The sequence below is a fragment of the Hippoglossus stenolepis genome, chromosome 4, assembly GCF_022539355.2.
Source record: "Hippoglossus stenolepis isolate QCI-W04-F060 chromosome 4, HSTE1.2, whole genome shotgun sequence".
Taxonomy (NCBI): domain Eukaryota; kingdom Metazoa; phylum Chordata; class Actinopteri; order Pleuronectiformes; family Pleuronectidae; genus Hippoglossus; species Hippoglossus stenolepis.
Genome location: NC_061486.1, coordinates 9,923,050 through 9,939,686, shown reverse-complemented (window position 1 = coordinate 9,939,686; position 16,637 = coordinate 9,923,050). Strand labels below are relative to the sequence as shown.

The 16,637-nt window shown below is 38.8% G+C and overlaps 2 protein-coding genes across 2 annotated transcripts; both read right to left on the bottom strand.

The window, feature by feature from the left end:
• Positions 1-1,096: 1,096 nt before the first annotated feature.
• LOC118106154 (P2Y purinoceptor 13) lies at positions 1,097-2,114 on the bottom strand. Its single transcript, XM_035154461.2, has one exon. It carries the CDS (start codon positions 2,112-2,114, stop codon positions 1,131-1,133), a length of 984 nt encoding a protein of 327 aa, XP_035010352.2. The 3' UTR covers positions 1,097-1,130.
• A 2,803-nt stretch (positions 2,115-4,917) lies between these two features.
• p2ry12 (purinergic receptor P2Y12) lies at positions 4,918-8,459 on the bottom strand. Its single transcript, XM_035154455.2, has 3 exons — positions 8,243-8,459; positions 6,350-6,610; positions 4,918-5,827 (listed from the first exon to the last, which is right to left on the bottom strand). Exons 2-3 carry the CDS (start codon positions 6,599-6,601, stop codon positions 5,015-5,017), a joined length of 1,065 nt encoding a protein of 354 aa, XP_035010346.2. The 5' UTR covers positions 6,602-6,610; positions 8,243-8,459; the 3' UTR covers positions 4,918-5,014.
• Between the last annotated feature and the right edge of the window lie 8,178 nt (positions 8,460-16,637).

Sequence of the window (16,637 nt, the reverse complement as noted above, 5' to 3'; positions counted from 1 at the left end):
AACTGTAGAGCTTAGCTTTAGATTCAGGGAAACTAATATTTCCTCAGGTCGCACATTAAACATCACTATAGCTCTGATTGCAAGAGTCTGCAGCAACTGATGCAGTGACACCCTCTGACCAAAAGGTGGACTCAGTTGTCAGAGTCAACCGAACAGTCCAACAGGCGTCAGTGGAGCGTAGGGTCTCCTTATAGAGGACAAGGTCAGCCGCTGTTTATTCTGCTGATGGTGTTTCAGTTCAAAGGGCAGGAAATACATTAAAAGTATGTTGTATATGTTAATAATAGTTTAAAATCCCGCAGTGTAGGCTAGATTATTGTGATGCAATTAATTAAATTGGAATTTAGGAGAACATTGTTGGACATACCAAGTTTGTTTCTTAGAAAGCAATTACAGAAGAATTATATCATTTAAAGAAGCAATGAAAACCTGTATATAAAAGTGTATTTAGATAAAAGAAATATATTGTTGGTTAATTCTTTTTTGCAGGGATAATATTATATTTGGATACAGGATTTACAAGAATTTTGTGGAATTTTCTTGTTACTATTTAACTGAGTCGTTAAAATAATGTATCAAAACTATGACTAATACAATAACTGTATATTGTTTTTTAGTGCTGAAAAATATTGACTCTTAAGTGATATTTGATCTAAATCAATACAATTAAAAAAATATATACCTTATATGTTTTAAATACACTGTTAATTTAATTGTCCTTTTAACAAACTCATGTGAGACAAGGCTTAGTTATACAACAATAGGATCCAGACACAGAAAAACAACACAAGTGTGGAAACTTCAAACTCACATTTATTTATAGAGATTTTCACAAAAACACTTCAGCATGAATATTTGATAGAAAGATTATTATTCCTGTACTTCCTCATATATATGATTTATTTATTTTCTTCACCTTGTTTTTATGGATATAGTGGATATTCAGTCTTAATAGAAGCTAATCTCAGGTCACTAGAGGGCAACATAAGGCAACAATAAAACATAAAATCTAAAGATTAAAAATTCACTGAGAGACCAAAACAACAACATCATTTCTAACTAGGAATATCTTGTTTATCTATTCTAACTTATTTTCTTTCATTTTAAGATCAATCTCTGACTTTTTTCTCTCAGGAAACATCCTCATTTCCCCCTGAATCCAACCCAACACGGATCCCTGCAGCTTTCAGCATGTTGACCAGTTTGTCTCTGTACTCTTTGCACAGGTAGCTGTAGAGAAGAGGGTCCAGACAAATGTTTGTGGTTGACATCCACAGGACTATGTGATGAGCTGCGTCCAACCACATTTCCTCGCAGACAAAACCGGAAGAGAGTTCCTGTATTGTAAAAGGAATGCGAATCATGTGGAGGGGCACAAAACACACAAAAAACACCAGGAGGATCAAGAAGACTCGCAGTTTGGTTTTCTTCTTCCCTTGGCTGTTGTTGCTCCCGGAGCTTCTGAAGGACTGCAGGACCTTCACGGTGATGCAGATGTAGCAAAATACGATCAATACGCTGATGAACCAGAAAAGAGCCTCCATGAATAAAACCACAAATGCGTGAAGTTTCTCACCAGCTGGACTTTTCAGGGACATGCAGAAATCTCTTGAGTCATTAACAGGGTTACTGTTGGTTAGAATGATGGTTGGGATGACCGTGGTGCCTAATAACACCACCCAAACCAAAGTGGACATCACCAGACTGAACGTCACATTCTGTCCCAGCACTTTTCCACATGGTCTTACGATTTTGAAGAATCGGTCCAGGCTGATCAGACCCATTAAAGTGATACCCGCATACAGGGAGCTGTAGAAGATTACGTTACAATAACGACAGGCGAACACCCTCAGCCCGACGGCTGCTCCAGGAAGCATGCTCGCTGCCATGGGCGGCAGCGTCAGAGTCATGAGCAGGTCGGCAGCCACCAGGTTTTTTAAGTACACGATGAAAGTTGAAGTGGAGCGGATGTGCAAAGAAACCCATGCTGCTACGCCGTTCAACAGTAATGCAATGGGGAACTCGAAGAAAAAGAGGTATGAGACAACCACGTTTAAGGTACCTGTGGAAGTGACACACTTCGGGGAGAGGTGTGATGTGTTGTTGGCCACCATCATAAAATCTGAAAAAAAAAAAGAGGCAGATATCAAATAAAGATTTAAGCTTTTTTATTCTGCAGGTCTTGAGTTCCTAATCCTGAACTGGTCTGCCATCAATTGGTTGGATTTTTTATTTTACTTACAAAAATGAAGAAGGAACATTAGTGACTTATAATTGTTACACATTTTACAATCTCTGACCCCCTCGGCTGAAAACTAATTAGCCTCTGGGGTCAAAGGCTAATATTCTGAGGATTCCAGAGGATATCTGGGCCAAAACTCTGTCTCTGTCTCCACACAGACTGTTTAACTAAAGCGTGCTCAAACCTGATTGGTCCAACTAGACACAGAAACCAAAAGGCTTCCAGCCCCCAAATCTTGTCCCTCACTTACAGATTCTGCATATTGACATGCAGAATATGTTTGATAACACATTATCTAACACTGTGTCATGCATCTTCAACACTTTGAGTACAAAATCAGTATCAGGTGAAACGACGATTTACCATCTAAGACGAGGAAAAAGAAAGACAATTCCTGATACACAGCACATTTTGTTAAAGTTAAATTTACATTTAAATTTTATCAACTGCTACAAAGGTGCACTGGCATACATTTATGTATTGGAGCAACATTTAGCCATGTGAGGAAAGGTTTTGGAGATGAATGGCTAATGTCTGAAGCCTATAGGGGGCGTAGTTTTACATGAATTGCTCTCTGCTTGGTCGTCATTATGGACTGAGAACTGCTCTACAGTATTCCAGCTGGCCCTGTTGGACCTGATTTGCGTTTGTCATTAACTTAGACGACATTTGTTACTATAATTGAGTTTACATTGCTCAACCAAAGCATTTGAATGCACTTTGGTTGCTGAACTTGACACTTCCACTTTTGACACTGAACCGGGGAAGTTATGCAATTGTTGGATTAGTTTCTACCACAGTGAGCACAAAATCAAATCAATGGATTGTGTTACTTTATGCTGAATATTCTACATAAAATCTTCCACATTTTAAAATCTTCCATTTATCAAAAGGTTACATTAAACCTTTTTTATTTTTTACTTCTTAGCTTCTATTTTGTTGCTTTATACCTGATTTTGAAATAAAAAAATGTCATCACTTTATCAGTGTATCGAGAAGTTTATATATTCAGTGTCCATTTGTGCAGTTGAATTTTCTTTACATTAAATTAACAGTAAATACCCATACATTTTATTTTACAATTTGCAAGAATTTTTGTAGTAAGATTCAAATAACCATTTAATTGTTATTATCTAATGAAGACTTTGATGTAATAGATCCAATCGATGTCTGATACAATTACTATTTTGCAAAAACTATACTTTGAGCAAAGCCATTTCACAGTAATTACAATGCCCTAAGAACAAAATCTGTTTGATCAAAATTAATCTGAATCTTAGCAAGTAAGAAAAATGCTTCTGTGGAAAAAATAAAAAAAATATATATATATGTATATACTTGGCACAATTAACTTTATTAAATGAAGATTTTACTCTTACTCTTTATTCTTGCTTTCTGTGTTTGATTAATCTTAAACTATCCTCCCCTTCTCTACACATTGATCACAACTTGTTTGTGTCCACTACATCATGAGGAAGTTTAGTGACTTGGCTTAAACCTCATTGAGAAGGTTACAGCCCAGAAACATTGAAGTTAATCAAACTTATAGGCCATGCTGAGGCAGTATTGAAATTGTACATGCTTAGTCTTTTTCAATAAGTAATCAAATATTTTAGTTCGACTTTGACTTGCCATAGCAATCTGAAGCACCTTTTTTCCATAGAGTTGTGAGAAATAATATTGTGCCACTCACCAAGGATGATGATCTCTTTAACTCCACCTTCACAGCAGAAATAACTAGTGTGTCAACTCTTCCACCCAACAGATTCAAATCTATGACATTGAGCTGCTCTCAAGAAAAACTATTCAAATTCCCTTCACCGCGGTGAGCCATGTGTTTTTAAACTAGAGTGAAACCATTTCTGACTTTGAATAACAAATCAAGGTGGATTTTTTTCTACAGGTCTCTTCTGACCATCAACTCCATATGATTTAAACTTAAATGCTCCTTTCATTTTGACACAGTAACCTGCATATGTGACTTATTATCCTGAACAATCACTCACTGATAACGTGAACAACTTCCATGCACATAACAGTGTGTTGACAGGAGTTTACATGTAAGACTAGACGTCTAACGTACAGGCAGACTGTAAAAGAGGAATAGGGTGATTGAACTTGAAATTTTATTTTATTTTCAGTTGGTAAATTAATATTTCAAGCTTAGAAGCTGTAAAGATTGATTTTTTAAGGGGGAAAATCAAAAACTCAGCCTCTTGTCTTCGTTAAAATGAGGAAATCTTGTGAAGTTATGCTTTAGTATAAGTTTCACAAATAAACAAATACTTAATCTGTTTAATTCGCATTGTCATCAATAGTCTCTTCTGAAGACTTTGCGGAGGACTAAATGTTTGGTAATAGTCACCTTAAAGGTTATCGTTGGTTACAGCTGATTGATTCCCCCCCCAAAAATGTTCTTCTTTATTCTCATTATATAATAACTTTTACAACACAATTACAACTTTATTCTCAAAATATTTGTCTTCAACATCCTTTGCAGAAAACAGAAATGAAAGTAAAAATATATATAGATCTTTAAACTCTCAATGTTACAAAAAACCTTCACACACAACAAAAAAGCTGTTGATAATTGTTAATTACAGTGTATTAACTATTATAGATATTGATATAATGGTGATTTAATGATTTGTTTTCTGTGAAATAGGGACAGGGACAAACTGTGAAATATAGTCACAAAGGTAAATTCTCATCATTATGAAATAGCAACACCTCACTACCACGATACAAGTGTCTTTGTGCTGTGCAGTGACTTTATGTGCACACAGAGGAGTCTCTCAGAGGGGTGCTGCCCGTGTCCCCGTCCGAGCTTCTCCCTGTCAGCCAGCTGCAGGAACCAGGAGGAAGCCGCAGGGTCTTGAACAGTGTGGTTCTGAAGGACTTGCAGAGGAAGAAGTAGATGAGCGGGTCTAGCAGAGAGTTCAGGGATGAGAGGAACAGCGTACTCTCTTTCAGCTGAAAGAAGAAGAGCTTGAGCTTACAGTCGAAGAGAACCCCTCGCGTCTGGCTCATGGTGTATGGCACACGGGCAAAGTGGAACGGCACAAAGCACAAGAAGAACACTGCCAGGACCAGAAACACGTTTGCGTTAATTTTCCTGCTTTGTGCTGGACATGCAGCCCCTCCAGCGCTGTGGGACTTACTGCGGGAGTAGGACCTGTACAGCTCTTTTGTTATCAGAGTGTAGCAGACTATCACCGTCACCAGGTTGCCCCAGAAAATAACTTGACAGACATGATTTACCACCTCATGCCAAAACAGCCCGGCCTCCGTCTTCAGGTCGCTGCACTTGAAGTATTGAGAAGTCGGGGTTTTGCACGTCAGGATCACATTGGGCAGACAGAGGACGAGCAGAAAGGTCCAGATGAAGCCCGAGAGCAGCTTCCGACGAGCCAACCGGGACACGTTAGTGCCCCTGAAGGGCTTGAGGGTCTTTCTGCAGCGATCGATGCTGATGAGGCCGAAGAAGAGGATGCTGATGTACATGGTGAGGTAGAAGAGCACTGAGGAAACTCGGCACACAAACACACGCAGGTCACTGGACGCCATGTTGGAGTCTGATAACACCTGGAGAAAGACAAATCACATTCAAGTCACATATTTGATTTGTATGATAACTATTGTGCTTCTTTCATCGGCCAATTTTTGGTTTTAGATAATTTACTGATTCTTTACTGCTCAATTATTGGCCAATGCTGAGAATAATATTTGGGTTGCCAAGTTGTGAAACATCTTTATCCTCCAACAGGACACTACTCATTAACATGTATTATTCATTATCTACTGATGGATTATTGTACAATCACTTTGATTGATTTACTACCATGTATGTATGCAAATGACTTGCTAAGTGCCGATGATGTGTAATTAATTCTGACTTTATATATTTTTTTGTTTATTTCTATTTATTAATGGATTCTTGGAATAACCTTGACTAATGATTCATCAGAAATATAAATTTCTCCGTCACCTAGCAACCAAACATTGCTGTATAAGTGCTCTAACTAATCTATTAGAAATACTAAATCATAACAGATTAACCCTTAATTAAGTGTGCATTATAAGTAAGGGATACCGGTGTAACCAAACCTTGAAAGGGAACGTGAAGGTCATGATGACGTCCGCAACCACAATATTCTTCAGGTATATGATGAAGTGAGACCGGGAGGGGATACGAAAAAACACCCACACCGCCACGCCGTTGAGTGTCAGTCCCAGCAAGAAGAGGAAGGAGTAGAGAACAGGAAAAACCACAGTCTTCAACACGTTGTCACGGGAACAAGTGATATTGGTGAAGCTGTTATTGCCGGAGAACTGGGGAAAAGTTGTGTTTGTCTCCATGATTGTTGTCTGAAAAGAGAAAGATGTTCACAGTTTATTTTATCAATACAATTTAGGTCTGATTCAATTTAAGGTTACAGGTTGTTGTTCTTCAGGCTCTGTAAATTGTGTAAACTTCCAAGTTTCACCTTTAATTTCAGTAGGTTTGTGAAAATATTAAACTTTAAGGGGAAAAATAGTCTTTCAAAGGTCCTATACTACACTTAAAGTTCTGATAAACACCAAAAAACATTGCACTACCATCGTACATCTCTTCTCTCTGGACCTCTAGAACAGACAAGGCAATGTGCCAATCAGAAAAGACATCACAAAATTAGACTGTGACCTGCTTTATAATAACTAGAGCAGTGCCTGTATAATAATGATAAAAAATAAAACGTGGAGATCTCAAATTCTAAAGTACGGGACCTTTAGTGCCCAAATTGTCTGTGAAGATTCTCCGTCATCCATTCATGGTATCTTCAGAAGTTGTACAAGTCCAGTTGCTTACGTACAACTTCTGGACAAAGTGCCCAAAATCAACATATTTAACATTTGGTAAGAAAATCTTTTGCATTCGATCACTTCCAGAAGTCAGACACTCTGTATCTATATCCACCCTGGTGATGCTCCTCCAGAGCTTTGCTGCTTTTGGTCTGGGTTTCAGCAGTTTGAATGCATCTCACTAGGTCTGATGTTAGGTGACTGATGTTCAGGATCATTGTTATGCTGAGTGGTGGAATGTAGTCCGCTGCCCAAATATACATAACAAAACTATGATCTGTTTGAAAAACAAAAGGTCTATGAACTGTTCCTCTTTCCTCTATGATTTCCTTTTTTTTAATTTCGATTGTGGTGGGCTTTTGTTTCATGAATCCACAACATTAGAGTGATCTCTAAAAGTCGCCTCTAGATTCTTGATAAAGAAACCTTGATCCCTGAGGGCATTATTTACTACAAAGTGTGCATTCTTCACTTTAAAAAAATATTTTCTGCTCAAGTGCTGATTTTGGTAAACCAACTTTGACATACTTTTTACTTGATTGCTTTTTTAAACCTTATTATTATTTTCTTCTGCATTTGCATGGTCACCTGATATTCAACCAATCGGTCATTCAGTCAAACCTTTAAACAAATAGAATTCAAATCAAAGTGCTTTACAGCTGATTGACAAAACATAGGCGCATGTTACAAATGAATAAATATTTACTCCAACACTCAGGTTTAGGGACTAATGCATAACATAGCAATACATAATTAAAGAGAGGATAAAAGATAATAGGATAATAAAATAGGATAATAAAATATAATCATCACTAAAAGCTTAGTAAATAACATAAGATAAATACAAATTAGGAATAATACAAATATTAAAGCCACAGAATTATTGAAAACAAATAGCTGGGTTTTTAATTTACTTTTATTGACAAAATGACTCCACCTCAAACTGATTGGCAGCTTTTAACTCTACACCCACTTTGAAAATGAAAGAGCCGTAGTGCAGAGCTTGAGGAATGAAAATGTAAATAACATATAATCCTGTATATAATCTCCTTGCAATTTTGTAAACATATTGTACATATTGTTAGGTGTCATGGTATGAAAAAAAAAATCATTGAACAATAAAACATTCCTAAAATCACTATTTATAGAAAAACTGACCTTTTAATTTAGCTGATTAAGTAGAATCAAGTCAAAGTCCCAGTTCAGTTCACGTGGAGCCGTTTAGTCCCGTCTGCTTCTATATTCTGTACCAATGTGGTCTGATACTGACCATTTGTCTGTGTATGAGTGTGTGAGGATTTGTGATGTAAAAGTAGCACAAAGACTTTCTCTTTGCCTTCTCCTTTCTGTTTCCTGTCATGTGGAGAGGCAGCTGGCTACATTTCTACATCTATTTGAACAGACATGGAGTTTGGACTTCAGTTCCTGGGAATTTAATTGGAGCCGATGATAAATAAATGAAACCCAAGCAAACAGCCAACAGGCACAGTAACGGACACACAACCACAGCATCAATCAAATAAAGCATTCAATCGTCATCATCATCTCCTGAGCTATTGTTGCGGCTGTGTATTTATGGTTAAGTCTCAAGTATTGACAAGCAATTTGACAGCATTGTTCAGATTAAGGTGCTAAGAATCTATAAATATGAGACTCTTCATGGTTTTTTCATTCTATGATACAAAGCAATGTGCTTCCCCTTCTCTTCGTCTTTCACTTCTGGTCACCACTGTTGTATAATTTTCATAGCTTCTGCAATATTTTTTTACGAAATTAACATTGATGTATGTTACCAAGGAAGGGTTATCCAGGCCAGAAGGTCCCATTGTGAGTAACTGAATGCATCCTCTTAGTCTTAAGTTTTCTTGAAGTGTGAAGTATTTTATTTATTAACTATAGCTTTTAGAACTTTTAAAGAAATTTAGTGTTTTTAAAGAAATTGCACTTTTAGCTCAACGCAATTGAGCTGCTCTTTTATGGTGTTTTATTGTTTTATTTGATGTTTTCAGTGCATGTCTGCTTCTCGTTTTTTGGATCTTCTTTTATTTGCCCAAAACCAAATTGCCTTTAGGATTAATAAAGTTGCATTGTATTGTACATTATTGTATTGTATTTTCCATATCCCGCGTGTTACTGAACTGCAGCCTATCCTGAAGTATGTCCAGGACAATCTGGTTAAGTATTCATGACTTTAACACACATTTCACATTTCATTGGTGCATGTATAACTATTTATAATATATCACCAAACACCGTAAATAAAGTAACATGGTTAGACCTTTTATGCAATATAACGCAGGTCCATCAAAAACAAACATCTTGGAAGCAGATGGCACTAATACCTTCTGTTCCGCGATGGAAAAATATGAAATGGTTTTTGGCAGATTCTTCAGCGATATAAAACTTTTTTTCCAGTACTCAAAGTCCCATTCAGGTTTTGAACTCACTCTCCTCCCAGGGTCGTTCTATCTATAACGTCTCACTGCAGGGTCAACAAGTCAACGTCCAGGTTGTAAAGCAAACCCCTTAAATGTGCCCTCACTCTCCAGCCTCCCTCTGTTGGAGACAGACCCTGAGGAAACTTCTTTCCATTAAAACCTGTCTGTCATAATGTCCAGCAGACAGACAGCCCAGACTTAAGTTCTTCAAGTGAAACACAATGGCAAAAAAACAACAACTGCAAAAGTGATTTTTATCCAGGTTTCATTGCATTGAAATAATTATCCACTATGAAGGTTGTAGTGTAACACAGTTATAGTAATAATGATGACAATGATATTAATACATGTGGCCTCTAAATGTTAGAGCATAGATAAACTCTAAAGTATAAATAATATCATAGGAAGACACATTAACACAAAGTGAGATTAAAAGCCCTTTTAGAGCTATTGACATTTTGCATTTTCCATTTATAATGTAATGTATTTAGCGTGAATTTAAATGTTAAGTTGTGCATTTAATGTAAATTTTCTTACCCTCATGCCAACATTGTTTTTTTTACTGAAATGCTAATGTAATTAAATGCATCTTACTTTGTTTTAAAAGATAAATATATTAATTTGAAATAAGGCAGAGAAAGTGCAATAGACTGTACATAACAAATAACAAACATCTAATAACTCACTCTTTTCCATAAAAACATGCAGTTTCACAATTATGACTATACCATAGTCATTACTAAAGCTTTTACAACAATAAACCTCATTGATAAACACCACTGCACACTTCTGCACATGTTGGTTTGTGCTGTGTTGCAGCATTGCCATGCTTACAGCAGTAAGCATGGCAATGCTGCAACTTCCCGTGTCTGGGGCAAGATTGGTACAGTCAGCAGCATTCGTTTCCTAAATAAATGCTCTTCTAAATGTGTGTGTGTGTGTTCTCTTTTTTCACGACCGCTCCCAATGAAGCAAAACGTAATTTCTGACATCCTGGTTAAAGTTAGCGGTGAATTGGAGTGAGTTTAAGGTCATGTACTTATATCTTTGTGAGGACAATTTTAAGCATAGACCCTAAAAAGTGAGGACATTTTTGAAAAGTGAGGACTTTTTGACCGGTACTCACTTTTTCAATGGGCTGTTTTGCGATGGTTTTAGGGTTAGAATTAGGTTTAGGTTAGGGTTAGGCATTTAGTTTGGATGGGTAAGCTTAGTGTAAGGGGCTAGGAAATGTATTATGTCAATAAGTGACCTCACTAAGATAGAAGTACAAACGTGTGTGTGTGTGTTAAAAACTGTACAGGAGGTCAGTTTCTCCACCCTCCATTTTTGCAGGCAATCATTTTTCCCAAAGCTGTGATCTATGATGCACATCTGGGTCTGATCAGGGCATCAAACATGCGTTCTCCTGGAGAGGGCTCAGCAGCTACACATAGCCACACTTGCTGCCCCTCAGTTCAGTCTATATGAAAGTCACCATTTCATTGTTTCTAATTTGCTTCATTGCTTTTGCTTCAATTCTCTGATGGGACACGATTGTGTCAAAAGGTCGATCGGTTTTTGAAATGATGTGCTCTGGTCTTGTTTTGGTAATCAAACTCCAAAATAAACTCCAGTAAAAGGGTCTTTGTCAGATTAATTCAAACACAGAGACCAAAGCAGCACGAGACACATTTCACCTACACAGTAACCCATGTCAGCTTCCTGCCAGACAGACAGGAAGAAGGGAATGAGGAGAGGAAATAAAAAGAGTGTGACGCAAGACTTGACTGAAATTTCATTTAAACCCCTCTGAGCCTCCTAACCCCCCCCCCCCAATCCCAAAACACACACAAGCACACACACACACACACACACTACAGTTCTGTATATGCACAGTCTTTCTTTCACGCAGCCCTTGACCTTTAAGTCACCACTCTCTCCCCAGACCACAGGCCTACGGATACATCGCCACTGTCTTGCCAAAAGAGTCAAGATAAACACTGTTCTATCACCTGGTGTTGTTAATAACGCCGGAGAGTGGAGGGGGGAAAACTCCCATCTCCTCTCTGCACACACGGCTCGTCAGGAGCACCAGAGGGTCGTATTGTCGAGTCGAATTCCTGGCGTGAATTATTGTTTCAATGCGCCCCCTGTCTCTGCACATGGTGAAAGGCCTCCGAGCAGAAATAGACTGTTTTTACATAACCTTTGGAGAGGCTTTTTTACGACATGAGGGAGACTGAGGTTAAGGAAAAGGTGATGAAAAGAAACTCTCGGTGTTTGAGGGCAAACATCAAGCTAATAACAGACACAGGGCTGTAACAGCTGTGGTGTGGAGCGCCTGCGTGATCCGAGGGCAGGATGAGGCCGAACTGTGACCTCTGACCTCCGCAAACAGTCGACAGTTGATCATCTTGTCACCGCGACAGGTAAAACGACACAAGAAAGGAAATTCTTACCACATAGAGAAAGAGAGAGAAAACATTGAGGGTGGCCTTTGTTGCGTGTGTTTGTTTGTGACTGTCTTCCTCTTTATCTATGCATGTTCATGTGTGTGTGTGTGTTTCCTTTGGCTTCACTTCAGTTTCTCCTCACAGAGTTGAAATGTGTGGGCCACACTTTGTTTTGACAGTGTAAGGTTTCTTCAGCTACTGCCGCGGTTCTGCCGTCCATATGGTTATCCAAACTGACAAATCTGAAGCAGCTCCCGTGGAGGTGAAGAGGGACATGGGTGTGACTAAAAATAACACTGTTAGCTACAGTGTTGCTACCGTTTATCGAGGATGAAACCACATTGCCTGTCAAACACCATCACTACACTCTTTGTGATAAAAAAAAAAAATAAACATTTACTGAAATGGTCTACGTGTTCCACTGGAGCTGCTAGTTTTATTTCTTTTGGAGCTTTGTGAGGACTCTAACTACTGAGAAGTGCATTTCTTAATTTCTCATGAGCCTCATGTGTGGTATGGGTGTGTTGACATCAAAACTCCACACACACACTAAATCTTGTTCTCCTGTTTTAGTGAAGACACTCGTTGGCATTGCACATTTCTGAGCCCCTTATCCTATAACCTTAACCACTGCAACTATAGTCTGTATATAAAGACGAACCATATATCTCTATTGTCCAGAAATTAAGGCAAAATATCTTCCATACCAATGACCACAAGCTTTCCCCTTCTAGTTTGACCAGTGGGGTGACATTCATCGAAATGCAGTGGCTATTGGCTTTATAATTTCTCTGCATTCATAGGTGTAAATAGAGATTTGCCTAAATGTCGCCTGGACCTAAAACACCGACAAAAATATTTCTGTTTGTGTTTTGTGTGGAGAAACGCTTTAATATGTGGAAGACTGTCAACAGGGGGGTGATCAAGTTGCTTTAGCGTCACTTTCAGGGAGCTGTCATATCGTCCATCTTTATTTCCATTCAGTGATCAGAACTAAATGCATAATCCCAAAGTTTACCTGGATCTATTTCTAACCCTAAAATCAAACGTTAACCCTCCAACAGCCCTTTTAAAATGGACAGACTAATATGTCCTCACTTAGGTCCTCACAAAGATATAAGTACAAGTGTTTACAAACACACACACACACACACACACACACACACACACACACACACACACACACACACACACACACACACACACACACACACAGTGGCTCCAAGTGGCTCCAGGGCTTCGGTTTCTGCTGGTGAATGTTGTTGATTCCAAGCTCAGCTCCAGTGTGATGCTCACTGAGGTGTTTTCCTAGCAACTGCTTTTGTTTGGGTCTTGCTACAAATCATCACTCATCTCTTAGGTCTGGCAGACGCATCAGTCAAAGACCTACTAGACAGCACCTGGCTCCACAACTGATCCTTTCACCAATGCATCCATTTGGACTTACGCATGAGTATTTTGTTAACCCTGTTACTAATTTAAATGAAGGTTGGTGTTGCATGTCTAACCTATGCAATTATATGTGTGAAATAAATTTAATACAAACTTGGCCAACAGTGCCTATGGCGACTGCTGCTTAAATGATATACAGCCATGATTACACTTGTAATTTCACATTTGTGTGATTAAGGTTGTAAAATTTAAGTAGTAGCATCATATTAACAAGCATCTAGATCAAACAAAAACAAGTTACAACTGTGAAGACGATCATTAGTATTGGTTTGATATTATACTGGCCGATGGATAGAGAACCTCAGGTGAAAATTAGCAGAGGTGTTGTGTGTTATATTCTCACGTCTGCAGAACCTAAACTGAAGTCCAGCCAGGACATACCACACCTTACAATAATTCACCAACTATTTAAGACCACCTACACACAGTGGTAAGGGACAGACACAAGCCTGGAGAAGGGAAAGCCCTCAATTCTGCAATAAAACCAAAGTTGGGACACTTTTCAAATGCCCCTGGCACATTGTCGATCGCATCCCTCCTTTAAATTCTCATCCATGGTGCTCGACTGATAATTCCTCGAACCACGTCTGAGAAAGCAGGATGCAGAGCTGTGGCTTGAGAATTGGAAAAAAACGGACAACAGCTTCCTTTGAGAGGCTGGACACTCTGGGATACCAGGCATATTTGACAGAGTGTCTCTGCTTGCTCACCACAGACCTGTCTGCAAACAGAGGGTAGTAGATGGGACAGGGCAGAAAGTCACCTTCAGTTTCAGCGGACATTACACATACCATAAGGACAAGGTCACGGACAAATGTGTACAAAATAAGGTGGAAGTGGTTTAAACCTGAAGTGTATTCTTGTGGAAATTAACTTTTTAACATGAATAAAATCTATAAAACACAATCCAAGAAATTTCAAGGCCGACAGAGAGAACAAGTGAAAACGCCTGTCGTCTGTGTTCCATCGAGTTGTTTGCAATAAAACCATCCCAACAGATTCCCTGTCTGCTTTCAGCTCTGGATACAAACCAATAAGCATTAAAATGATGTGATACAAAGCTGCTTCAGGAAAGGTCTACAACAATGTTTATGATCCAAGTAGCAAACATGACTTCATTAGTAGCCGCTGAGCTCATGGCTATAACGACAGTCTGTTTTCCCTCATGTCATCATGGTGTGTCAGGTTGCTAGGTGCCATAAAGATGTTTGTGTCAGACATGCCGCAGCAGGTGGCCAAATTGGTCTTGTGTAAAATGACGCAACTTCCAGTTTAACACCGTATATGCCTGTTTGTTTTACTTCCATTTGTCAAAAACCTATTTAGGATCCCAGAATTACATTTAATGATTGGAACTGTTGATAACATCTATCTGTCTACATGATTTCACCTTCTGCTTCTGTTGTCTTTGTTTTTTTTTGTGTTTAGTTTTTCCTCAGCTCACAATGCATCTAAATTGCACATTGGCTGCACTTCACCGCGCTTAATTGAATGTTATTTCCGGAAGCACGGAGGAAATGCTGACCACAGACACGTCTGAGTAGAGGAAGGCTATTTGCGAACACATGGCACTCTTTCACAACAAGCCAAGAACTTGTCAACAGCTTTGTCTTCACGTATTGGAAATAATGACTTCTCAAAGAATATGGGAACAACGGGCAACTTATAGAGGACACAGGGCGTTGTATCAAATATGAAAGTTCCCTCATCTCTGTGAAGACATTAATGTACAAGGTGTGCAGGCCTCGATCAAATTAAAGCCATGACCAATACTATAGATGGGAACGCTATAACTAAACTGCTACTGTAAGTAAAACTACTGGAGGATGAGTAAAGGGAGGTTATACATTTCTACATGATTCTGCCCCTCTCTGGAACCTTTGAAGGGACTTATGGACTTTCAACGTTCTTTTGTTGGATCAAATGTTTTGTTTATGGACTCTGATCTTGTTGTTTTCCTTGCATTGTTTTTGGATTAGATTAGATTACTTCCTGCTTTATTTAGTACTCACCAATCTCATTTCTGTATTTGATTAGAATCACATATGTATTTAGTGTGTTCCCTTACTTTTTTGACGTTGCCTTTTTGCCTCTTGTCCAATTAAAGATTTTTTTCTTTATGGGAAGTGTACATTTAGGTCCCCACCTATGATCACTCCTGACACCACATTTCTCTGCTAATAATGCCAAAGCCCTTTGAAGGGTCTGGCGAGTAGACAAGTCTTTGCCCTTAAATTTCTACTGATTTAGTTTATCACTTCATCACTGAATCTAAAAAGTAACTAAACCTGTCATGCATCAGCCTCCCCTGTAAAGTAGCAGGGCCAGTTTGTTTATGCTCCCTAATTGGGTGAGCTGGCTTATTTTAAAGAACTGTCCCTCTGCTCCCGTTGGGACTCAATAATTATAGGTACTTTTAAGTTTTTTTTGCTTTTTTGTGTGTGTGTGTGTGACTGTTAGTTAGCTATAGAGCTGCGGGCTCCACCAGTCCACTCTGGAGAATAAAGGACCACATCTGCACCTAATCAGAACGGAGAAACGCCAAAAAAGAACTTCCACTGCCCCCCCATTACTCTTATAATAAACATAAACTCTGTGCACCATGTTTTTAATTTATTAGGGCCCATTTCCATTTAATGGTCAGGATATTTACTGATTGAAATCTTTGGATTATTAATGGCGAAAGTTAGTTGTTTTATGGTTGCACTTTTGCCCTTGTGCCGGGGTCTCATACCTGGCTTATAGTGCTTATGGCTCATTCTTAACACCTGCAGACAAAATCCGAGGGAAAGCAAGAGCTTATGTAGAGTTACAATGGAACTCAACAGTTATTTTGAATGCCACAGTGGGACAGAGGTGACATCTGATACCTGCATACCTTCCTATATTAGCCAACATATAAGCTCTTGGTCAAACTGGTAGATGATCAAAAATAGGCCTGAGAAGAAAGGGTAAGAGAACGGCTGTGAACCACCATCACGCCACGACAGATCCTACCTGGAAAGGAGGTGCAAAGATGGATCTGTCTTACTTGTGGCTGGAGGGTGGAGGTGAGGATTCTGTAAACCTGGTGTGAAAATTCCTGCATCACCACAGGTACAGAGAGATGATTTACTACATGAGCAAATGCAATCACAAATCTGCGCGTAATGAAAATACTTTGAAAAGGTTTTTTCTCACGTATGGATTGCAGCAGAAAGGATGCGAGTAATCCACTTCGTTCTGCAG

Coding starts and splice junctions, on each gene's coding strand:
- LOC118106154 (XM_035154461.2), bottom strand. CDS start 2,114: ATGGTGGCCAACAACACATCACACCTCTCCCCGAAGTGTGTCACTTCC.
- p2ry12 (XM_035154455.2), bottom strand. CDS start 6,601: ATGGAGACAAACACAACTTTTCCCCAGTTCTCCGGCAATAACAGCTTC. Junction 5,828..6,349: donor CCTTCACGTTCCCTTTCAAG/GTTTGGTTACAC, acceptor GTCTTTCTCCAG/GTGTTATCAGACTCCAACAT.